A 19,814-nucleotide genomic window follows, 5' to 3' on the forward strand; every position below is an offset into this window, starting at 1 on the left:
GCAGTACTGGGGGGATCAAACCAAGGAGCATTCTCCCTCTAAGTTATAGCCCCAGCCCTTTTAATTTATATTTTATTCGATTTAGGGTCTAAGTTCCCAGGTGGATCTTGAATCTGTGATTCTTCTACCTCAGCCTCCAGGAGTTGAGGGATCAGAGGTTATGCACCACTGTCTGGCTGTCAAGTTAAAGAGTTTTAAACTAATATTCTTATAATCGTCTTTGTCTTGTCTATTAATGGACATAGCCCCTTCCAGCCCCATAATATAAACTTTTCTAACTTGGGTGAATGAAACAAAAATCCACTTACTGCAAATCAAACCTGAAAATTTTAATGATAATAACAAAATAATGATGTGGGGCTGAGAGGGGATAGTTCAGTGGTAGAGCACTTGCTTAGAAAGTATGAGGCCCTGCGCTCCATCCCCAACACAGAAAAAGAAACAAATAAAACAATGACCATATCAACAATAGTTGCTAGTACTGAGTTTTTAGTGAGTGGTTATTAAATACTACCATAATTTAAGTAGGGATGCTCAAATTTTGCTGCAAATTTGTTTTCTAAAACCCTGATATCCATGCCCCATCTGTATCAGTTAGATTAATGTGGTACTTTGGAAGTGGGAAACAGGCAACAGAAGCTTTTAAAGTTTCTCAGGTGATTCCATGAGCAATTAAATTTGAGAACTCCTGTGCGAGAGATTTGTTAATGAATTATTTCATTTGTTCCTTACAGCAATCATATAAAGAACTTATTATTATCATCATCATTGGTCCTATGAGGAAGAAGTCTGATGCTCAGCAAAGCCACAAGGGTAATATTCAACAGAACCAGGCTCTGAAAATGTTAGAGTAAGGCTCTTAAACACCAGAAAGGAGGAGGAAAGTAAGAAAGCCATAGGCAGGTATAATGCACAGAGGAAGCACTTCCCCCTCCCCCCTCAAAGAAAGCGTTAACTGAAACACCAAAGCCAGGGTATTCTGGGTGTTAAAAGTCTATCATGGAGAGAAATATTTTAGGATCTAATAATGGTTTATCAGATTATCAGAGCACAGATGCTACTTCTGTTCATTTATCAACATTCAATAGACATTTATCAAACTGCATCCATAAATGAAACACTTAACTAATAAGCTAGCTGTGAACTGCAATAAGAGAGACAGATTCCAGCATGGAACTCTCCATGTGCCAATACAATTGACTTTGACTCCTGATGCCTGAGACAAAGAAGGCTCTGATGTTCTTCAGACAACTGTCTTTAGCCAATGTTGATACTGAAATCTCAAGTTAGGCTAATAAGCTTGCATTAGAAGACCAACTTCAGAGCTTTGTTATTGATACACTGTAGTTGTTGGAACTAACAGGCTTATATAAAAGTTGGCTGACATGTTGTTGGGAGAAGAGGAAAAGTATAGATTCTTTCTATGCTAAAAACTGTGAACAATTTTCAATCATCAACAAAGTATTAATTATGATAAACTCGATAGAATTGAAAGATCAAAGGTATTGAAATTCCCTATTACTAGGAGATGGATGCACATAATGAGCTAGTTTCACACTAAATACTTTTAGAAGCCTTCTGAAGGAAAACAGTTTTGATTTTTCTTTCTACAACTTTCATTTTTCACATTTTAAACTGAGCCACTTTAACCCTTTCAGCTCCAAACCTTCATCTCTGCATTTGCTCTAAGGCATTTTTATATCTCTAAAGAGAGACATCACAGGAGTAATTTTTTATTTCCCCCTGCAAATCTGAAGCAATCAGTCATCCTGGATGTTAAAGAAACTAATTTTGACTTTTAAGAGATAAGACAAAAGTTGTAGGAAAATTCTCAAAAAGAAAGTCATCATTTTTTTTTTTTCAGGGCTGGGGATTGAATCCAGGACCTTGAACATGCTAGGCTAGGCAAGCATTCTACCACAGAGCTACATTCCAGTCCTTAAAAAACATTTTTTATAAGTGCATTATAGTTATACATAATAGTGGGTTTCATTTTGACATATTCATATATGCATGGAATATAATTTGCTCTATTTCAGTCCCTTCCTCTTTCCTCTCCTTCCTTCTCCATGTTCTCCTTCTCCTTCATCTACTTTATGGTCTTCCATATATATCTATCTGTGTGTATACACACACACACACAGATGTGTATATATATATATATATATATATATATATATATTCATATATTTATATGTATACACACACATATATACACATATACACACATATATACATATATACACACATATAAAAAGAATTTGCTATGATCTATACACACACACACACACACACAAACACACACGGCATAATTTGGTCAATTTCATTCCACAATCCCTCCCTTTTCAGGTCATTCTTCCCTCCCTCTCAATCTCTGTCCTCGGCTTCACTGATCTCCCTAATATTTTCATGTGATTCTCTCCACATTTTTTCCCCTTATTTTACTCTAGCTTCCACATATGACAGAAAACATTTGACGCTTGATTTTCTGAGCCTTGCTTATTTCACTTAGTGACAGGATCAGAAAGTGTTTAAGTTGCCCACGCTGACCTTGAACTTGCAATCCTCCAATAGCTGGAATTAAAGGTCTGCACCGCCACAACCATATGGAAATCTCTAGCTTTATATCAAATAGACAGAGAAGCTCTGGGCTCCTAAATGGAAACTGTACTTCTATTTTTGCTAATACTCTTTCTGCTAAAAATGAAGTATTCAAAAGCACTAAGTTTTAAATATGATAAAGAATAGTTTTTGACTTTGATGTTGAGTCAACACATCCTGCTACTATTCCTTACCAAATAATCTAAGTTTAAAAAAAAAACATATATTTTCTTCATCCAACAGTTTAAAATAATCTTCCAAATATAAATGAACTGAAAACACTTCCTTGATTATTTCTCAGCAAGTTTTTCATGCCAAAACAAATGTCATCCCACACAACTGATCCCAAAGTATGCTGGTCTTCTCCAGTAACATTTTCAGAATTAAGAATTTACATCTTTTTGGTCTCATGGGTGGAATTATTTTAATTGTAGAATGTTCTAGTTATGTAGAATTTCCATTCATCACATCTAAATGTTATAAGTTTCAAGGATATTTTTAAAAATTATTTCAGGCACACATTAACCACTTAGAATTAACCAGTACAGGTTAAGTATCCATTGTCTGAAATGATTGGGAAACACAGGGTTTCAGATTTTTTTTTCAGATTTTTGAATATTTGCATATACATAATAAGGACCCTTGAGGATGAGACCCAAATTTAAACACAAAATTCATCTATGTTTCAAATACAGCTTACACACAACCTGAAAGTAATTTTATACAATATTTTTAGTGCACCCAAATTTTGACTGTGATCCGTTATCACATGAGGTCAGGTGTGGAATTTTCTACTTATGGCATGGACTGCATTAGTGCTCCAGAGATTGCAGATTTTCATATTTAGATTTATTATTCCAATTTCAGATTTTCTTATTACGAATGCTTAACCTGTAACTTTGGCATTGTTATATTTTTTCCTCAAACAAAAATAAAGTCCAGGGCTTGAAGCAAGCCCCAAGGTTGCACTGCCCATATGTTCATTCATATTTTAATGAAAGTGGAAGTGTTTAGGGCACACTGGCTGTTGTGTCTTGCAATAGCTACAACAAAGAAACTTTTAATTGGGGAAATTAATTGATATCATGACACAGATAAATAAGGCCGCAGCTGGTACATGAACAATGCTCCACTTCCTACCTTGGGAGCTTTGGCATGCTTCCCACACCTGGCATCCTTGACAAGGCTGAGATCTAACAGCTCCGTCTCCTGGAAGGCAAAAATATGAAATTGTTAAGCAACCACACAGATATTTTTTCTTTGTTTTATGTCACTGACATCCCTTTAAAAAAATAATATTGTCTTGAGACTTGCCTGAACATTTCTCTGCAGTTAGGCTATTTTCCCCTCTTTTATCACTTCTCAGCTGAAATAGGATGGAAACAAAAAGATGGCTAACTGCTAACTGTTCAGTTTAACATATATTGTAACACATCTGGAAAGCATAAAGTGCATGGTTTGAGTCCCCAATTTATCCTCCAAGCCATTCCTAAATCATGAGGAGTCAGTCCTTTTTGTTCCACTGTTGAAAATAATCCTGGGAGTCACAGAATACAGGCAAAGACACAAGGAAATGTCAGCAGGGATGGAGGATTAGGGAGGAGGATGGAAGCTCACAGGTATTACTACTAGCTCATCCAGCCAAGGTAAAGATATGGATCTGCCTCCTGCAACCCCAGCATTTTGTACATAAACCTCATGACCCTATATTTTTCTTTTGTGCATTTTCCATTATTCAACATCTCCAATATGGAAGTTACTCTCAGCATAAGATACATAAGATGTGATTGGTTCCCTGGATCACCATCAAGTAGGGAGGTAAATAAATGTAGATGAGTAAGACAAGAGAGGGTGCTTTAAAGTCAAATTCCGTTAACTGCTGTGGGAGGTCAACAGAGAAAAAAGAGTCTGCCCCCTAGAGGCTGGAAGAAAACTCCATGGAGGGGTCATTAAGCTTGGAGAAGAGAAGTGGAGAGGCAGAGAGCTCATCCCAGGTGCAGGGTTCACAATAACCCAAACAAGAATGGACTAGAGGCTTGGGCTGAATCTTGAGATGCTCATGGTCTTCAGACACTTGTAGAACATTGAAGGGAAAGGGAGTAGAGAGAAGAAGATCAAGAGGCACACAGGAGTAAAGAAGAACAACACCCCAGACACAGTGGCGGTGTGGGAGGGGATTCACATGGGGGTCATTCAGTATTCCATTTGGGTGGAGTATTGAACATGCAAAGAGAAGTCATGCAGATGATGTCAGGGGGTGGGAAACCCTGAAAGTTCAGCTAAGGACACTGATCCATGATGTTTGTGACATACATGTAATAAAGTTATACAATGGACTCTGCCACTCGCCAGACAGGACTGGGGTGCCATGAATAGACTTGTCTTAAAGAGATTCCAGATGTCCAACCTATGTCATATTTCAGTGGCTAACTGACGGTCCCTCAGGACAGGAATGTCTGACTTCTCCTAGACTGCAAGAAGATCCCCAAGTGCCTGCCCACTGTGTTCCCAGGCAGCTTTTTCAAATAGCTACCACCAATTCCAAAACAAGTTTGGTGAAAATGGTCTGATAATTTTCCTAAGGCTGCAATGAAATAGGGGTCAAATCACAGGTAGAGTCCCTACCCCGAAATGCCAACCCACACAGCAAGTCTAACAGAACACTTCTGAGGAATAAAGGAAGCTGTAAAACATTGGGTCTCTTCTCGTGCTCACCCCAATTTTGAAAGGCTTCTTTTCCCCATTTTAGAGGATTCCATAGCCCATTTCACACTGTGTATGGCCCTGTGGAAGCCCTTCCAAGCCCTGTGGTATGATAGGTGGAAACCAGGTAAGAACCTTGCAAGATAGATCTAAAGTGCTACTGTTTTCTCCAAGGCCATTTCATCCACTATATTGAAGGGACCTGATCAGTGTTAGATAACAACAGTATCAACCTGGAATTCCATGCTTCCCCTAGGCAAATGCATTATAAAGCTCTTTATGGAGACAGGATGGGAAAATCAGCCTTGAGGAAGTTGAGCATCTGGCTCAAGTTTCTTCATCTCCACAGCAACAACAACCAATCCATATGCTGGAAGAGAGGAAACAGAAAGGGAACCGACCTGATTCAGTTTAATCTAAAAGGTGGAACTGAGTGGAAATCTAGGAGACAAGATGAAGATACATAATATGAAGAGAGATGAGAAAGGCAATATGGTGTAGAATGGAACAGAAGTCCAGAGAGGAATGAAAAACAGTGATGGGATTTCTATCTTCCTCACTGGGACTTGCAATTTTGGACAAAATGATAGTGCATTTTGGAAACGTTGGTCTAAGAGGTTTATCTAAGTGCAAATGGCAGTCTTTAAGTCACTCAAGCATTATGAATTACGTGTCAACAATGTGTCAGGCTACAGTACTAAGGATTAAGTGACAAAATGCAAAGATAAAATCTTTGAAAATGCATAGATATAGGCTATAGAAAGCTATGGCATCCTTTCAGCCAATCCACAGGATAAGATCCTTCAGGAGTTTGTCAGTCTTATAAATTTGCATGGGGGAGAGGGTGACAGGTGTTTTCAGAAAGAATAAAAGGTAGGTGCAAATGCACAGAGCAAGGAGCTATGTACAGAAAACCCCGGCCCACTTGGGATGTACACTAGGGATCACCTTCAGATTTAGTGGACCTAATGTGACTGTCCCGCTTATCATAAAGCAATGGTATTTATGTTTGGTTCTATTCAAGGAAGTTCCTCCCAGCTGAACAAACTACAGACTGAAGTGTTACTTGTTTGATAATATACACAAAGCCCAAATTGAGTTCACAAAGAACCTACATCGTAGCAAGCAGCATTAGATAGACTTTTATATTACCGATAATGAACACTGTTTTCTACTTTCAGCTCCAAGGAAGCATTCCATTCCCAAGCCACCAAGGGTAGTTAATGCCATCTACCCTAGGGATTCATTCTGACACCAGAGGACTAAGAAATTTCTCTCACCCGTGTGTGTAAAATTGCATGTACTGGAAAACCACTGCAGGGCATCATCGATGTGGGTAATGTGGCATGGGAAAGACCCAGGTGGAAAAACTCTTCATGGACTCATTCGGCGAGAAAGTGATCATTAAAATAGTATCTCTTCCTTCTATTAACATGCAACAGCCACCCCTCTGAGGCTTAACTACATCTTTTTCTCTCCTCCCCTAAGAGGAAAATGAAGAACTCAATGCACAGGACCACAACAATGTTATTTGTGTCACTGAAACTTTTTCTAGGTTAATTTTCTTTCCTTAATAGTTTTAACTACCCACTCTCATTATTATAAAATGGTGAAATGATCCCTTTCTCAGTTCATTTAAGAGTTACTGTTTTCTAGCTTTGCAAAATTCACTACTACTTTGCTCCTTTCCTTTTTTTTAATTGATTTTTTAAAAATAAATGACAGCAGAATGCATTACAATTCTTGTTACACATATAGAGCACAATTTTTCATATCTCTGATTGTATATAAAGTATGTTCACACCAATTCGTGTCTTTGAACATGTACTTTGGATAACGATGTCCATCACATTCCACCATCCTTGTTAACCTCCTGCCCCCTCCCAAGCCTATTTTGCTCCTTTCTTAAGAACAGGGGATCACCTGATACACAAACAGGAAACATAAGCATAAGTAAGGGCCCTGAAATTAACTGCCATGTCTTCAGCCAACCATTTTCTCACGCTGAGCATCAATTGTATAATCAACTAAATGAGGATGATAACACCTTCCAAAGTAGTGGCTCTTAAAACGTAGTCTTCTGGAAGGTTGCTATAACATAGATTAGCTGGATACCTCTCATCAGAGTTTTGGTTCAGTAAGTGTGCAGCAGACTTGAGAATCTCTGTCTCTAATAAACTTCCAGTAATGCTGATGCTGTTTGTCCAAGGACCACACTTTGAGAAGTACTGATAAATACACACACATAGGCTGTTGCTATAAGGCTTTTAGGTTAACATGATTGATAACACTATACAGTATTTATACATTACATGAAGAATCTGTAACTGTCATTTCTTTCTACATGGAACTGTCAAAAATATTACATCTATTGCATGTAAAAGTGTGCCTGATCTTGAACAATCTAGGCCTGGATTTAACTGAAGAAAAATGCCATCAACTTCTATTTTAAAATTTTTCTTTGTATTAAATTTTATTCTCTACAAGTCTTTAAGTGTTAAGAAATTCAAGCAATCATTGAAATTGTTTTATGTTGGCAGGAACTACTACTTATCGTTTGTACTATTATTCATAACATTAAAAATGTCTTTAAAAAGTTGAAGGAGAAAATTGGTTTTCTTTAACCTCTAAGCCCATCCAACAGCCAAAAAGGGATCTGAGTACACAGTCATGTGACTTGCTTGGAGGAGTAAAGGAAAAATGCAGTAACAGACCCCTTTATTTCAGGCTCACAATGACACCTGCAAAAATTGGGAATCATACTTCCAGGATCCCTAATGCATGTACTGGACTATTGTGCTTTCTCCCTTTGTAAGAATGGATAAAAGTAAATTAACAGTGATCAAAGGTTTTTGAGGATTGTGTGTTATTTTTAAATTTTGAATGAATGATGAGAAAACTGATTCTTGCAAGCTAAGGAAAAACTGAATGGTCTCTGATGTTTACCATTCAGCAGAAAAATTTCAATCCATCAGCCTCAAACTTACTGTGAGGTAGATGAGCCATGAAATCCACTGCAAACTCAGGAAAGAATACAATTTAAAACTCAACTCTTTCCAGAATACAAATTTCTGTGCATTGTTACCAAATTCCATTAGTCACCCAATATAATAACGTGCTTCAAGTTCACATAATATATAATCACAGCAGCAATTACAGTCATGAGCTTTTCACACAGAAGATATTAATGGTTGGGTGTGTGTGATTATGTATACCTCTACATGTGGTGTATTCATTAAGTTGTTCAACCTCGATTTACCACAAGTGGAATACATTGATATATTTTTGACTGCCAAATATCCGTACAAAGCACAAGTTAAAAACCCTATTTTAGAGCCCTTTAATGAAGGGGTTTTAATTTTAAAAGAAGCAGATGGACTTAAACTAAATGCTTTGTTCCTTTATTCTGTTTTTGAGGAGGTACAAAATCTAAGCAGTATAGCTCTTAAAAAAAAAAAAAATCTCTGCCTTGTCTTCTACCTGGTCTCCTGTTTTCTTTGTTCCCTATGCATGTTTTTTTTTTTTTTTTTTTTTGTCTTTTATCCACAACCTATGACGAAGTCTTAGCATAAGTAACACCAATGGAAATGAGATGCACCAGTCATCAATACAACAGAGCAGAGAACAAAAAAAAGGTGACACATCTGGATCTCTTTTATTTAAACACGCTTAAGTTAATATAATGCAAATTTCTTAAAGCTAGGAGGCAGAAAAATCTAAGTTCTTGCTTGGCATTATCACTTGTCATCAATGCAATATTAAGCAAATTACTGCAGATGTTTGTGTTCGCCTGGTATCCTTATCTGTCAAACACAGATGCAGATGCCAGCAACATCTTCCTTATTGAGCTGCTGCTTAATCAACTGAGATATTAAACTAAGATCTCCATTCAGCACGCAGGGAACAATGCATTCACACGAATCCTTATGCTTGCAACATTTCCCATCCCAAGTGAAAGTAAAAGATCCTACTGGAAATGGCAAAAGCTGGCAGATAAAGCATCTAGAAGAAAAATGTCGAATACAAATGAACAAAATAAAAAGTGTTTGAAAACCTAGTACTGGAAAGATATTTCTTAAAAACTTGAAACCTAAATAAGAGAAGCACCTTCCAGTGAAAACTGATTTCACTTCTATGTTTTCAATTAAATACAAAATTAGACTAACATTTGGCATGGAAAGAAAGCACAAGATAGGTCATGTGTTATGGGTTGTACTGTACGGTATCTTGACATAGGGTCTTTGGACTTGTTTGTGACTCTCTTGACAAAATGAACTTGCTTTTTCATCTCCATTGGTATAATGCTTAACAAGAAGTCCAGCACAGAGGGTGTATTCTGTCCTGGTTTACAGAAAGAATGACACCCTACTGAGGACAGTATTTGCTGCCTTTGGCTCTAGGAAGAACATAATGTAAAAAACATCAGTCAATTCCACCTTTACTCAGAAAATCAACTAGATATCTACTGTTACAAGCAACCTAGGACATATAAAGTTGGCCAACACATCTTGTACTTATCAGATTCTCATATTCTCTTAAATTTAATAGAAAAAATGAATATAGAGGGTGTGGGGGTTTCCAATGCTTTTGTATATTATCTTCCTTTTTACTTGTGTCTGAAATGTATCTCTGGATCTGTTTCAAAATTCATTATCCTGATGGCATTGGTAAGTACCTGACAAGTATGGCAGAAAATGTGGAGGGTATTTGTCATTTTTCTTTGCTTTCTTCCTTCATTTTGCCATCATGCTTCCTACAAATATAAGAAATTCACCAAGGTCCAGAGTTTGTGCATTCTTCAAGTGTCAAGATCAATATCCAAGATGAAACTGGATTGGAAAACCAGGCAGTATTTCTGAATGCATTTTTTAATTCACAGAGGTATCTCAGCCAGGTACAAATTTTATGAGTCAACTGGGTAAAAAACAGAGATCAGAAAAGACAGTGAGGCTTAGAGAAATAGAAGGCAACTATACTGACGATTCAGATAACATCTAAAGGCCAGATATGGTTTGTGGAAAACTTAAGGACTTGAAAAACCTCACTATTCTATTTTTTTAATGAATTTTTACTGAGCACCTATAATGTAGCAGACACTAAGTTAAGAAATGGGGATATAATGATGAGTAAAAAGAAACCAATAAGGGGACTCACAGAATAGAAAAATTGCAATTTGGAGATGGCTTCAGCAAGTGTCAATTTATAAAAGGGCGAGTACTTAGAGTTGGGTACCAGGTTCTGCAGCAGTAGCCCTAGGCAAAGAGATCTCTCTGAGAAAGTCATGACAGAGTTGATTCATGAAAGAAGCAGTAAAAGGGGCAGAAGTACTCAGGAAGAGAAAAGAGTCTTCTGAAGGCCCTGGGAAAAAAAGAAACAGGATACTATAACAAAGAACAGCATATTAGAGCAGACAGTCTGACTGATATCTAGACATATAGGGCATTATGGCCAATTTAAGGATTTTTGCATGTATTCAACAAGCAATCAAAGTTGTTGTAGTATTTTGAGCAGGAGGTTGGCATGACCAGATCTTCAATCAAACTTTGACATCAGAATATATACAGGTTTCCCTCAGTATCCTTGTGAGTTTGGTTCCAGGAACCCTATGGATTACAAAGCCTATGGATGCTCAAGTCCCTTATGTAAATGGCACAGTATTTGCATGCAACCTTCCACATACTGCAAGTCATCTCTAGTTTCATTAAAACACTTAATATAATGTAAATGTTATGTAAACAGGTGCTATATTGTATTGTCTATGGAATAATGGCAAGAAAAAAGTAATGTACCTGTTCAGTATGGAAACAGTCCCTTTCCTTACTAATATTTTTGATCTACAGTTTTCTGAATCTGAGAATACAGAACTCAGGGGTAAGAAGATGTGATGTAGTTATGAAGTTAAATGGCTAATAAATACTTAGTGGCCTTTTAGATATCTGGAGTGAAAAAGGATGAACTGTAAGGATTCAGAAAGGAAGCAGTCCAGGAGGTAGAAGGTAAACCAGAAGATTCTTATGCCATGCTTCCATCCCTCCTTTAAATTGTTCTTGTCAGGTGTTTTGGTCAAGTGACAAAAACATGACTGTCACAGAAACTGGTACAAAGAAGTGATGTTGGTGCTGTGATTAACCAGACCACGTGGTTTAGAAATCTTTGTGAGAAGAGTTTGGAAATGTTTAGAGATACATGCTAAAATGCCTTAGAGTGTTTTGAACAGAGTGTAATGGATGATTCCAGTGGTAGCTCAGACCATAATGCTGACAGGAATATGGACAGTAAAGACTGTGCTCATGAGGTTTCAGAAAGGAATGAGGACTCTATCAGAAATTTGACTATTGACATTCATGTTACATTCTGGCAAAGAAGTTGTCTGCATTTTCCCCATGTCCTGAGACATTGTGTGAGGTTGAATTTATTAATCTGGTGAAGGGAATTTCAAGGCAACACATCATTCAGGCAGTGGCATGGATATTACTGACAACTTTTAGCCAATTTTACTGTGATAATCAGTAGAAAAGGTGAAGAGAATAGATTTGAAAATTTTGCAGTTTGGCAAGAAAAGTGAAGACCAAGGAAGTTGTAGAGATTATTGTCATTAAAGAGAAGTTTAGCAGGAGGATCACAAGTTCAAAGACAGCCTCTTCAACATAGCAAGGTACCAAGAAACACATCAAGATCCTGTCTCTCAACAAAACATTAAAAGGAAAAAAAGATCTCAAGATTTGACTCAGTGGTTAAGCTGCCTGGGTTTAATCCTGAGAAGGAAGAGGAGGAGGAGGAGGAGGAGAATTTGTTGAGTACTATGCATAGAGAAAATAGGAAAGGTGTCTTGAGGCCATCTCAGGAATTTGCAAGAGCATACCCTTTGCAGTCTTAGAAATGTACAAGTAAAAATTATTTTAAGAGAACTTGGGGATACCCTGCTCACTCAGGGGAGCCTAGAAAGTTGGTTCCCCAGGATTTGTTTCATCATGTTCAGCTCCCCAGGTACAGAGGTCACTGAAACTCTGCTCCAAAGGGATCCAACTCCTGTTCAAGCTGGTGGCAGACTTTGGCATCATCCATGTGGTTCTGGTTCTGCAGGAAAGTAGGATGCTGGAGTTAAGAGGTTATGGAGACCTCCCTACAAGATTTCAAAGGAAGTCTTGGGAGGTCATGCAAAATGTACCAGGGTCAGAATCCCTTCAGGAAGCCTCTGAGAAGGAAATACATAAAGGCTTGAGAAGGAGAGGAGAGCTCTGCGATTTAAAGATGCCAGTGAGGTGGAATTTCTGCTAAGGAAAGCTACTGGCTATGAAAAGAGCTAGTCTAAGAGAGTGACCATGTGGGTTGCAACCAGCAAGAGGTGGGGCTTCACAAGACTTTTGAAGATCAACTCTTGCCACTATGTGCACAGGATGCCAGGAGCTAAAGAACTTAATATTTAGCTAACTGGGCTTTGGTCTTAATTTGGTCCTATTCCTTCTTTCTATGCCTGTTTCTCCCCATTGGAATAGAAAAGTTTACTCTGTATCATTGTATATTGGGTAGATTTAACCTTCTTTTGGTCTCACAAGGGTTCACAACAAAGAATTTGCCTTAAGTCACAGAAGAAACTTTTGGGAATTGCTGGAACTGTTAATTCTATGGGAAATCTTAAAAATAAACTAAATGCATCTTTCATTGTGAGGTGGATATGATCTTTTGGGGCTCAGGGGCAAGATGGTACATTTTAGATGTAAGGTATCCTCCAAAAGCTCCTGTAATAATTTTTAGAAATGAAATGATTAGATGATGAGAAATGTAACCTCTTCAGTGGATTAACCAATTTGATGGGTTAATAACTTGAAAGGACTATTGTATTGGGTGGTATCTGTAGGCAGGTAGGGTGTGGCTGGAGGAAGTACATCCTCCCTCTCTCAGCTTCCTGGCTACTATTTCTCTGCCATGCCTTCCCATCATGATGTTCTGTCTCACCTCAGGCCCAGATCAATGCAGTTGGCTAATCATGGACTGAACCTCTGAAACCATGATCCCAAAATAAACTTTTTCCAGCTTCAAAAATTGTCAGGTATTTTAGTCACAGTGATGAAAACCTACAAACACACCTGTATTGGGCAGAATTGTAACATGGCCAAGATTCTTCCTGCCCTAATGTATCTGTACCTCTGTGTAATCCTCTCCCTTTGAACATAAACAGGATCTGCAACTTGTTTCCAACTAACATCATATGGCAGAGGTGATGGGCTATGGGTCCTATGATTATGTTAGGTAATATGGCAAATGGGAAATGATTTTTCAGGTAACCAAGAGAGACACATCCTGAGTAAGTCTTTGTGAAAAGGACCTAGAAGCAGCAAAGACGCTAATCTGATAGATTTATAGTATACTATTTAAGAAAAGGAAGGCCTGAGTCTTCTGTGGTATATGTCTATCATCTCAGTAACTTTTGAGGCTGAGGCAGAAGGATCACAAGTTCACAGTGATTCTGCAATCTGTATACGGGGTAAAAATGGGAGTTCATAACCCACTTGAATCAAATGTATGAAATATGATATGTCAAAAGCTGTGTAATGTTTTGAACGACCAATAATAATTAAAAAAAAAAATCTCAGCAACCCAGTGAGGCCCTAGACAACCCTGTCTCAAGATTTAAAAAACAAAACAAAACAAAAACTGGGGATGTCTTTCAGTAGTAAAGCACCCTTGGGGTCACTACCCACTACCAAAAACAAAAACAAAGCAAAACAACAACAACAAAAAGAAGGTCTGTATGTGATAAGAGTCTCAGCCCTAGAATTCATGGAAGTGAATTCCAGCAAGGATCTGAAATCTCTCATAAACTAAAACACCAGGTAAGCACACAATCCCAAAGACAATTTCATTGCAAATTTAAGAAACCCTAAGAAGATGAGACTATGACCCTCTGTAGCATAATAAATGTTTGCTGTTTTAAGCTACCAAGTTTGTAGTAATTTGTATTTAAGCAATAGTTGACTAATACACTACTTCCATTATTTTTAAGTTCTAATGCATTTAATTAAAAAAAGGAATGTGGATGAATTTACATATCTTGAGAACCTACCAAGCACACAACTGATTGCAATGCCATCACCATTATTGAATACAACCATCTAGAAACAATTACAATAACAGAATCCAAGCCTTATAAAGCTGAAACAGATCACAAATGAAGAAGCCAAGTCCCAGAGCAAATATTTCAATTGCCCAAGATCACTGAGATGGGGTACAGGTCAAAAAAAGAATCCATATATCTGCAAATTAATTTTTTTCTTAAATTATTTTTCAATACTGATAATGCACCAGGAGTATTGAGCAATTAAAAGGAAAAGAAAACCCACTTCAGTCTTTGTTCATGGACAAAAAATAAAATAATAAATAAGAAGAATGAAACACTACTTTTCAGAGGCTATGTCGGCACAAGCAATGTGAAATATAACAGCACTTATTTACGAAGTGTGTTCTTTGTAAATTAGCAGGTGGGATAATTTAGACCCGCATTGTTCAATGGCCAAATTTTCTCCTTATTTCTTTTTTTAGAAACCTGAGGAATTTTTATATACTCATATATGCTAAATGCAGCAAAACATAAACTATATCCTCACTACCAAAACTTTATTAAGACATAAAATTAATAAAACCTGACCATTTATAGGCTAAAGGGATGTATCTATGACTCTGAGAGGGAATACTGCCATACATGCTTCGTAGATCCTGGAACACATTATATTAAAAAATATATTTTGGCTCATTGGCCCATTTATTGATTGAGTTATTTGTTTATTTTGGGGGTTAAGATTTTAGAGTTCTCTTTATATATCCTGGAGATTAGTGCTGTATCTGATGTGCGTGTAGTAAAAATTTGCTCCCATTCTGTAGGCTCTCTATTTATTTCTTTTGCTAAGAAGCAGCATTTTAGTTTGAATCCATTTATTTATGGATTCTTGATTTTATTTCCTGAGCTATGGGAGTTTTATTAAGAAAGTTGGAAAATCAGTATAGAGATTCCTTGGAAAACTTGAAATGGAACCACCATTTGACTCAGCTATCCCATTCCTAGGTTTATACCCAAAGAGTTAAAAAAAAAATAATACAGTGACACAGCCACATCAATGTTTATAGCAGCATGATTCATAATAGCTAAATTGTAGAACCAACCTAGATGCCCTTCAGTAGATGAATGGATAAAGAAATGTGGCGTATATACACAATGGAATATTATTCAGCATTAAAAAAGAATAAAATCATGGCATTTTCAGTAAATGAATGCTGATCCACAATGGGGGTGGGGGAGCATTGGAGGAATGGAGGAACTTTAGATAGGGAAAGGGGAGGAAAGGGAAAGGAGAAGACACGAATGGTGTGATTCTACTTTGTGTACAATCAGAGACAAGAAACATTGTGCTCTATATGTGTACTATGAATGGAAACGCATTCTACTCTCACATATAACAAATTAGAATACATGAATAAACTAGAAAAATAAAATAAAAAATATATTTTGGCAATTTTTCAAAATGATGAATGTAAGCCAGGTGACATTTAACATGATAGTAATTATTTCACTTTTACCCTTTTTGGTTGACATTATAAAAAACTGAGAAAAAAAAAAACTCCATAATCGCTGTGGTATATCTACATGTATTCTAAAGTTGGATAAAATCAGGAATATATTAGATCTTTGTGAACAGTATATTTTATTTTACTAATTCTAATTTATTACCTACCATGTCATGGAGGGATTAACACTTTGGAGCACAGATGACACCATGTTTTTTAAGGACTAGAGTTTTCATTGAAATGATCTCAACTATGATAAGATCCATTCTCACAATTTTCTATTACTGTCTGTGCTAAGCAAAAGTCCTCATTTTAGACTAATCAGATTAACTAGAAATAGCATCCATCATTTTGCAAATAGTTTCATAAGTGCTGAAAACCATCTTCATGAATATTTTGGGTGAGCAAAGAATCTAATTTCCATAAAAGGTCTTTTGAAAAGAAATATGGAAATGATATAGATTCATCAGGAAAACAAAGCTGTTTCCACTTGAAAAGTCCAGATGATTTAATTGTAGCCAGATTGTCCCTTTGAGTCATCTAAGATACTATCTCTGGTCTATACCTATTTCACTATGGCTGAACAGGCAGTCAAGTGTTTTCATCTGGCAGAGCAAGCTGCTCCTATTCCCAAAGTCCTACCTTAATATAATATTTGGATATACTACTTTACTGCTTTGAGGACTTGAATTCCCTTATTTCTCCAGTGGTTCTCAAAGTGCGGCCCCTTTGCCAATGACATCAACATCACTTGAAACATGAGAAAAATGCAAATCCTCTGTTGCTACCCTAGATCCATTGATTCAGAACATTTGGGGTAGGGCTCACACATCTGCTTTTTTTTTTTTTTTTTTTTTAATAAGCTTCAGTGTGATTCAGATGGAATCTGAACTTTGAGAACCTCTGCCCTAGATCGTAAATAAAGATGAAGCTGCCTACAAAGAAGATTCATTAACCAGGAGTAGGAGTTATAAGATATGGGGATAGTTGTACAGGCCACCTAGATCCATTTACAAAATAACTACATCAGAGTTCTATGAACAACGAGAGAACTACTAATCAACTCGTTCAAGAAAGGTCTTCTTTAGACCAGTATGTTTATCTGAAGCACCAATACTAATTAAAGCAGCAATTTCCAAATTGGGCCCTTGGAGGCCAAGCAGAATCAAGGAGAAGTTCTAAGCAAACCTGGCCCATTTCCAGATGTTCCAAATCAACCCTTTGCTGGCAACCAATGTAATCTCTTTTTTCTTTACTCACTAAGTCATGGTATGGGGTGATTTCTGAATTTTGAAAGCATACATAATTGGCATTTATCCTCGCCTTACCTTAGTAGCCACTTTGTATAGATAGCCTCATTTTTCTTCTTAAGTTATTTATTCCAAAATATACAACTAATTTTCCTGTTCCTAAGGCTTTCTCTGTGTTCCAGCAACCACAAGCTTCAGATCAACTTTTCATCTTATATGACATTCTGAATGTGCAGGGAGTTAATCTAGTTTCCAAAATAAGATATTTTAAGTAGATAATATGTGCAATTTTTCTTTTCTTTCCAAAGACTTGCTTCTTAAGATCACTTTTGCCTTTCTGGCAAGATGAGAATCCGGTTGAGATTTTTCCAATGCTAATTTGTGCATTATGGATCTGGGAGTCTAATAGGGAGTAAGATGTTTAATGAATCTTCCTGACCAGAACATTCACTGAGTTGATCAATAAATCAACCCCAAGGTCCTCGTGAGCTTCTGTAAGTTTACCAGAAGAAAAACTCTCTTTTTGACTCAACGTTCATTAACCTCAACGCTAATTCAAGTACAAGAAATGAGGCCAGCTATTCATACCATGAACTATAAATGATTTATATAAGGTAGATTAAATCTAGGGTCATTTTTTAATTATCCAGGAAATTTGCTTGAAGTGCCTATAGAAAGCTCAGTTGATGCTCACTGGATCACTATTTGGCTCTTTATTGGTTAGTTATTATTTCTCAGAGCCTGTTTGCTTTACTCCTAACAACTTGACTCCCTTTGGCATCCTGTAGCCATTTCACCCAGCTGTGCAGACACCATGTACTTGGAAGGCTATCTCCCCTGAGAATGCTCATAGCTGTTGACTGACAGGTTCAAAAGCAGGGAAGCCCAGCAACCTGCTTTGGGGCAGAACAAACTCCCAGGTGTAACTTATGTTGTGGAGCTCTTAGCTGGTGAGGCTGAGGCTGGAACTTCACCTGAAGGTCTCCCCTTGTCTGGATCTTCCCTCTGCTGTTCTGCTTCCTGCAGGCTCACTCTTCTCTCCTGGGGGTCCTTGCTTAAATCCCTTATATATAAAAGTTTGCCTTGGTTCTGTTCCAAAAACATGATCTATTATTGTGTAAACAATCAACATAGAAAATATGTTAAAACTGTTTTGAATCACACACATACTATTTTAAAAAATCAACTCCATTGTTCTATTGATGATTTTCTTTGGCTTTACATGTATTTCTGTGTGTTTCAGGATTTTTAGTACTATACCCATTAAACAAGCATTCTTTAGGGCTGTGAATTCTTAGTCACTGTACTCTGTTTTACCTTGTATTATCTTTACCCAGATTTTAAAATATTTTGACCATTTCCTGTGAAATAGATATGTAGATACATACCAGCTAATCGAATGTGCAAACAGTTTTCTCAAAAGTGTTGTCACATCACAATCTAAAAATGTCTGATTTTAAAGGAGGAATATTTCTTACTAAAAAAGAATTAAAAGCTATAAAAAGAATCAGTTTTCATAATTTCCAATTCAGACTTAATTTTTGGTCATATTCAAAGCTAAAATAAATATTTTCATACTGTGTTTTACTTTCTTCTTGGTAAAGATACAATTCATTTTACACCACCTATTCTGGCTTCCCTTCCTTAAAAAAAAAAGAAAAGAAAGAAAGAGAAAAAGAAAAAGAAATCTGTCCAAAAGGGAACATATCTAATTATATTCCAAAGAGGAATAAAAATTATTCATTCCATCATTTTATCAAAACATTACTTAAAATGAATGAAGATGATTTTTAAAAATCTTTATATAAATAACATTTTTTTTTCTAGGCATTTTCACAAACACTTCAGAGATTCATAGTGGGACGAGGGAAGATTTGAAAGCCAACACAGGGAAGACTGTGAAATTAGAGTCACTGTGTATTTAAAAAATGTTTAAAAATAGATTTTAAATGTTCTGACCACAGAGATGATTAATATGCAATATAAGGATAAATATTTCATAGCCAATGCAATACACACACCCATATAATTTGACATTGCATCCTATAAATATATACAAGTATTATTTGTACTTAAAAATACAAAAAAAAAAGAATTACTGTTTTTGAGAGGGAAAGATTCTAAAAAGAGTAAAAAAGAAAAGACCTAATAATCCTTAAGAAATCAAGCTAAATATTTGCTGAGGATAAAATTCAAGAATGGAACAATTGTTACAGAAAAGTTGCCCACCAGGAATCTTGGAATTACTCAGATGGCATAGATTTAAAAGACAGAGATGAAATTGAGGCTTAAAATTTTATAGGAATACTCTAGTAGCTAATGTGAAAAGGCGGGTATTTTTATGACCTTTCTTTAAGTTAATTAAAAACAGAAGTGTTTAAAGAAAATGTGTAGAAATTTAGGTTTATCAGAGTCAGGCAGGAATAGATTTGGGAAGCAGACAGTGAATTTGTCCTTATGAGGAGGAAGTTAATAATTTTGTTGAAATTCTTCAATTTATGAATAGGGAACTGCAGAGTCATTGCCTAAACGCTTCCCATTTGCCCTCCATAACAATGAGAAAGGAAATGATATTGTGTAAAACATCTTTTATAAGGCCTAGTGTTTCTGCATTCACTGCTTCAGAACAGTGAGACCAAACACAACAAACAAGAACAACTAATACAAGACATCTGTCTTTTCTCAACACATCCTTTACTT

General features: G+C 36.6%; 1 protein-coding gene across 3 annotated transcripts in view; it reads right to left on the reverse strand.

Annotated features, from left to right (window-relative positions):
* Positions 1–19,814, reverse strand: part of Plcb1 (phospholipase C beta 1) — a 714,003-nt gene that overhangs the window by 483,337 nt on the left and 210,852 nt on the right. For all 3 annotated transcript variants that reach the window (XM_027921686.3, XM_027921696.3, XM_071608751.1), the window contains exon 3: positions 3,742–3,810. In XM_027921686.3, the coding sequence (XP_027777487.3) occupies positions 3,742–3,810 (69 nt within the window). The remainder of the gene's footprint in view (positions 1–3,741; positions 3,811–19,814) is intronic.

Source organism: Marmota flaviventris, chromosome 2 (assembly GCF_047511675.1).
Source record: "Marmota flaviventris isolate mMarFla1 chromosome 2, mMarFla1.hap1, whole genome shotgun sequence".
Lineage (NCBI taxonomy): Eukaryota > Metazoa > Chordata > Mammalia > Rodentia > Sciuridae > Marmota > Marmota flaviventris.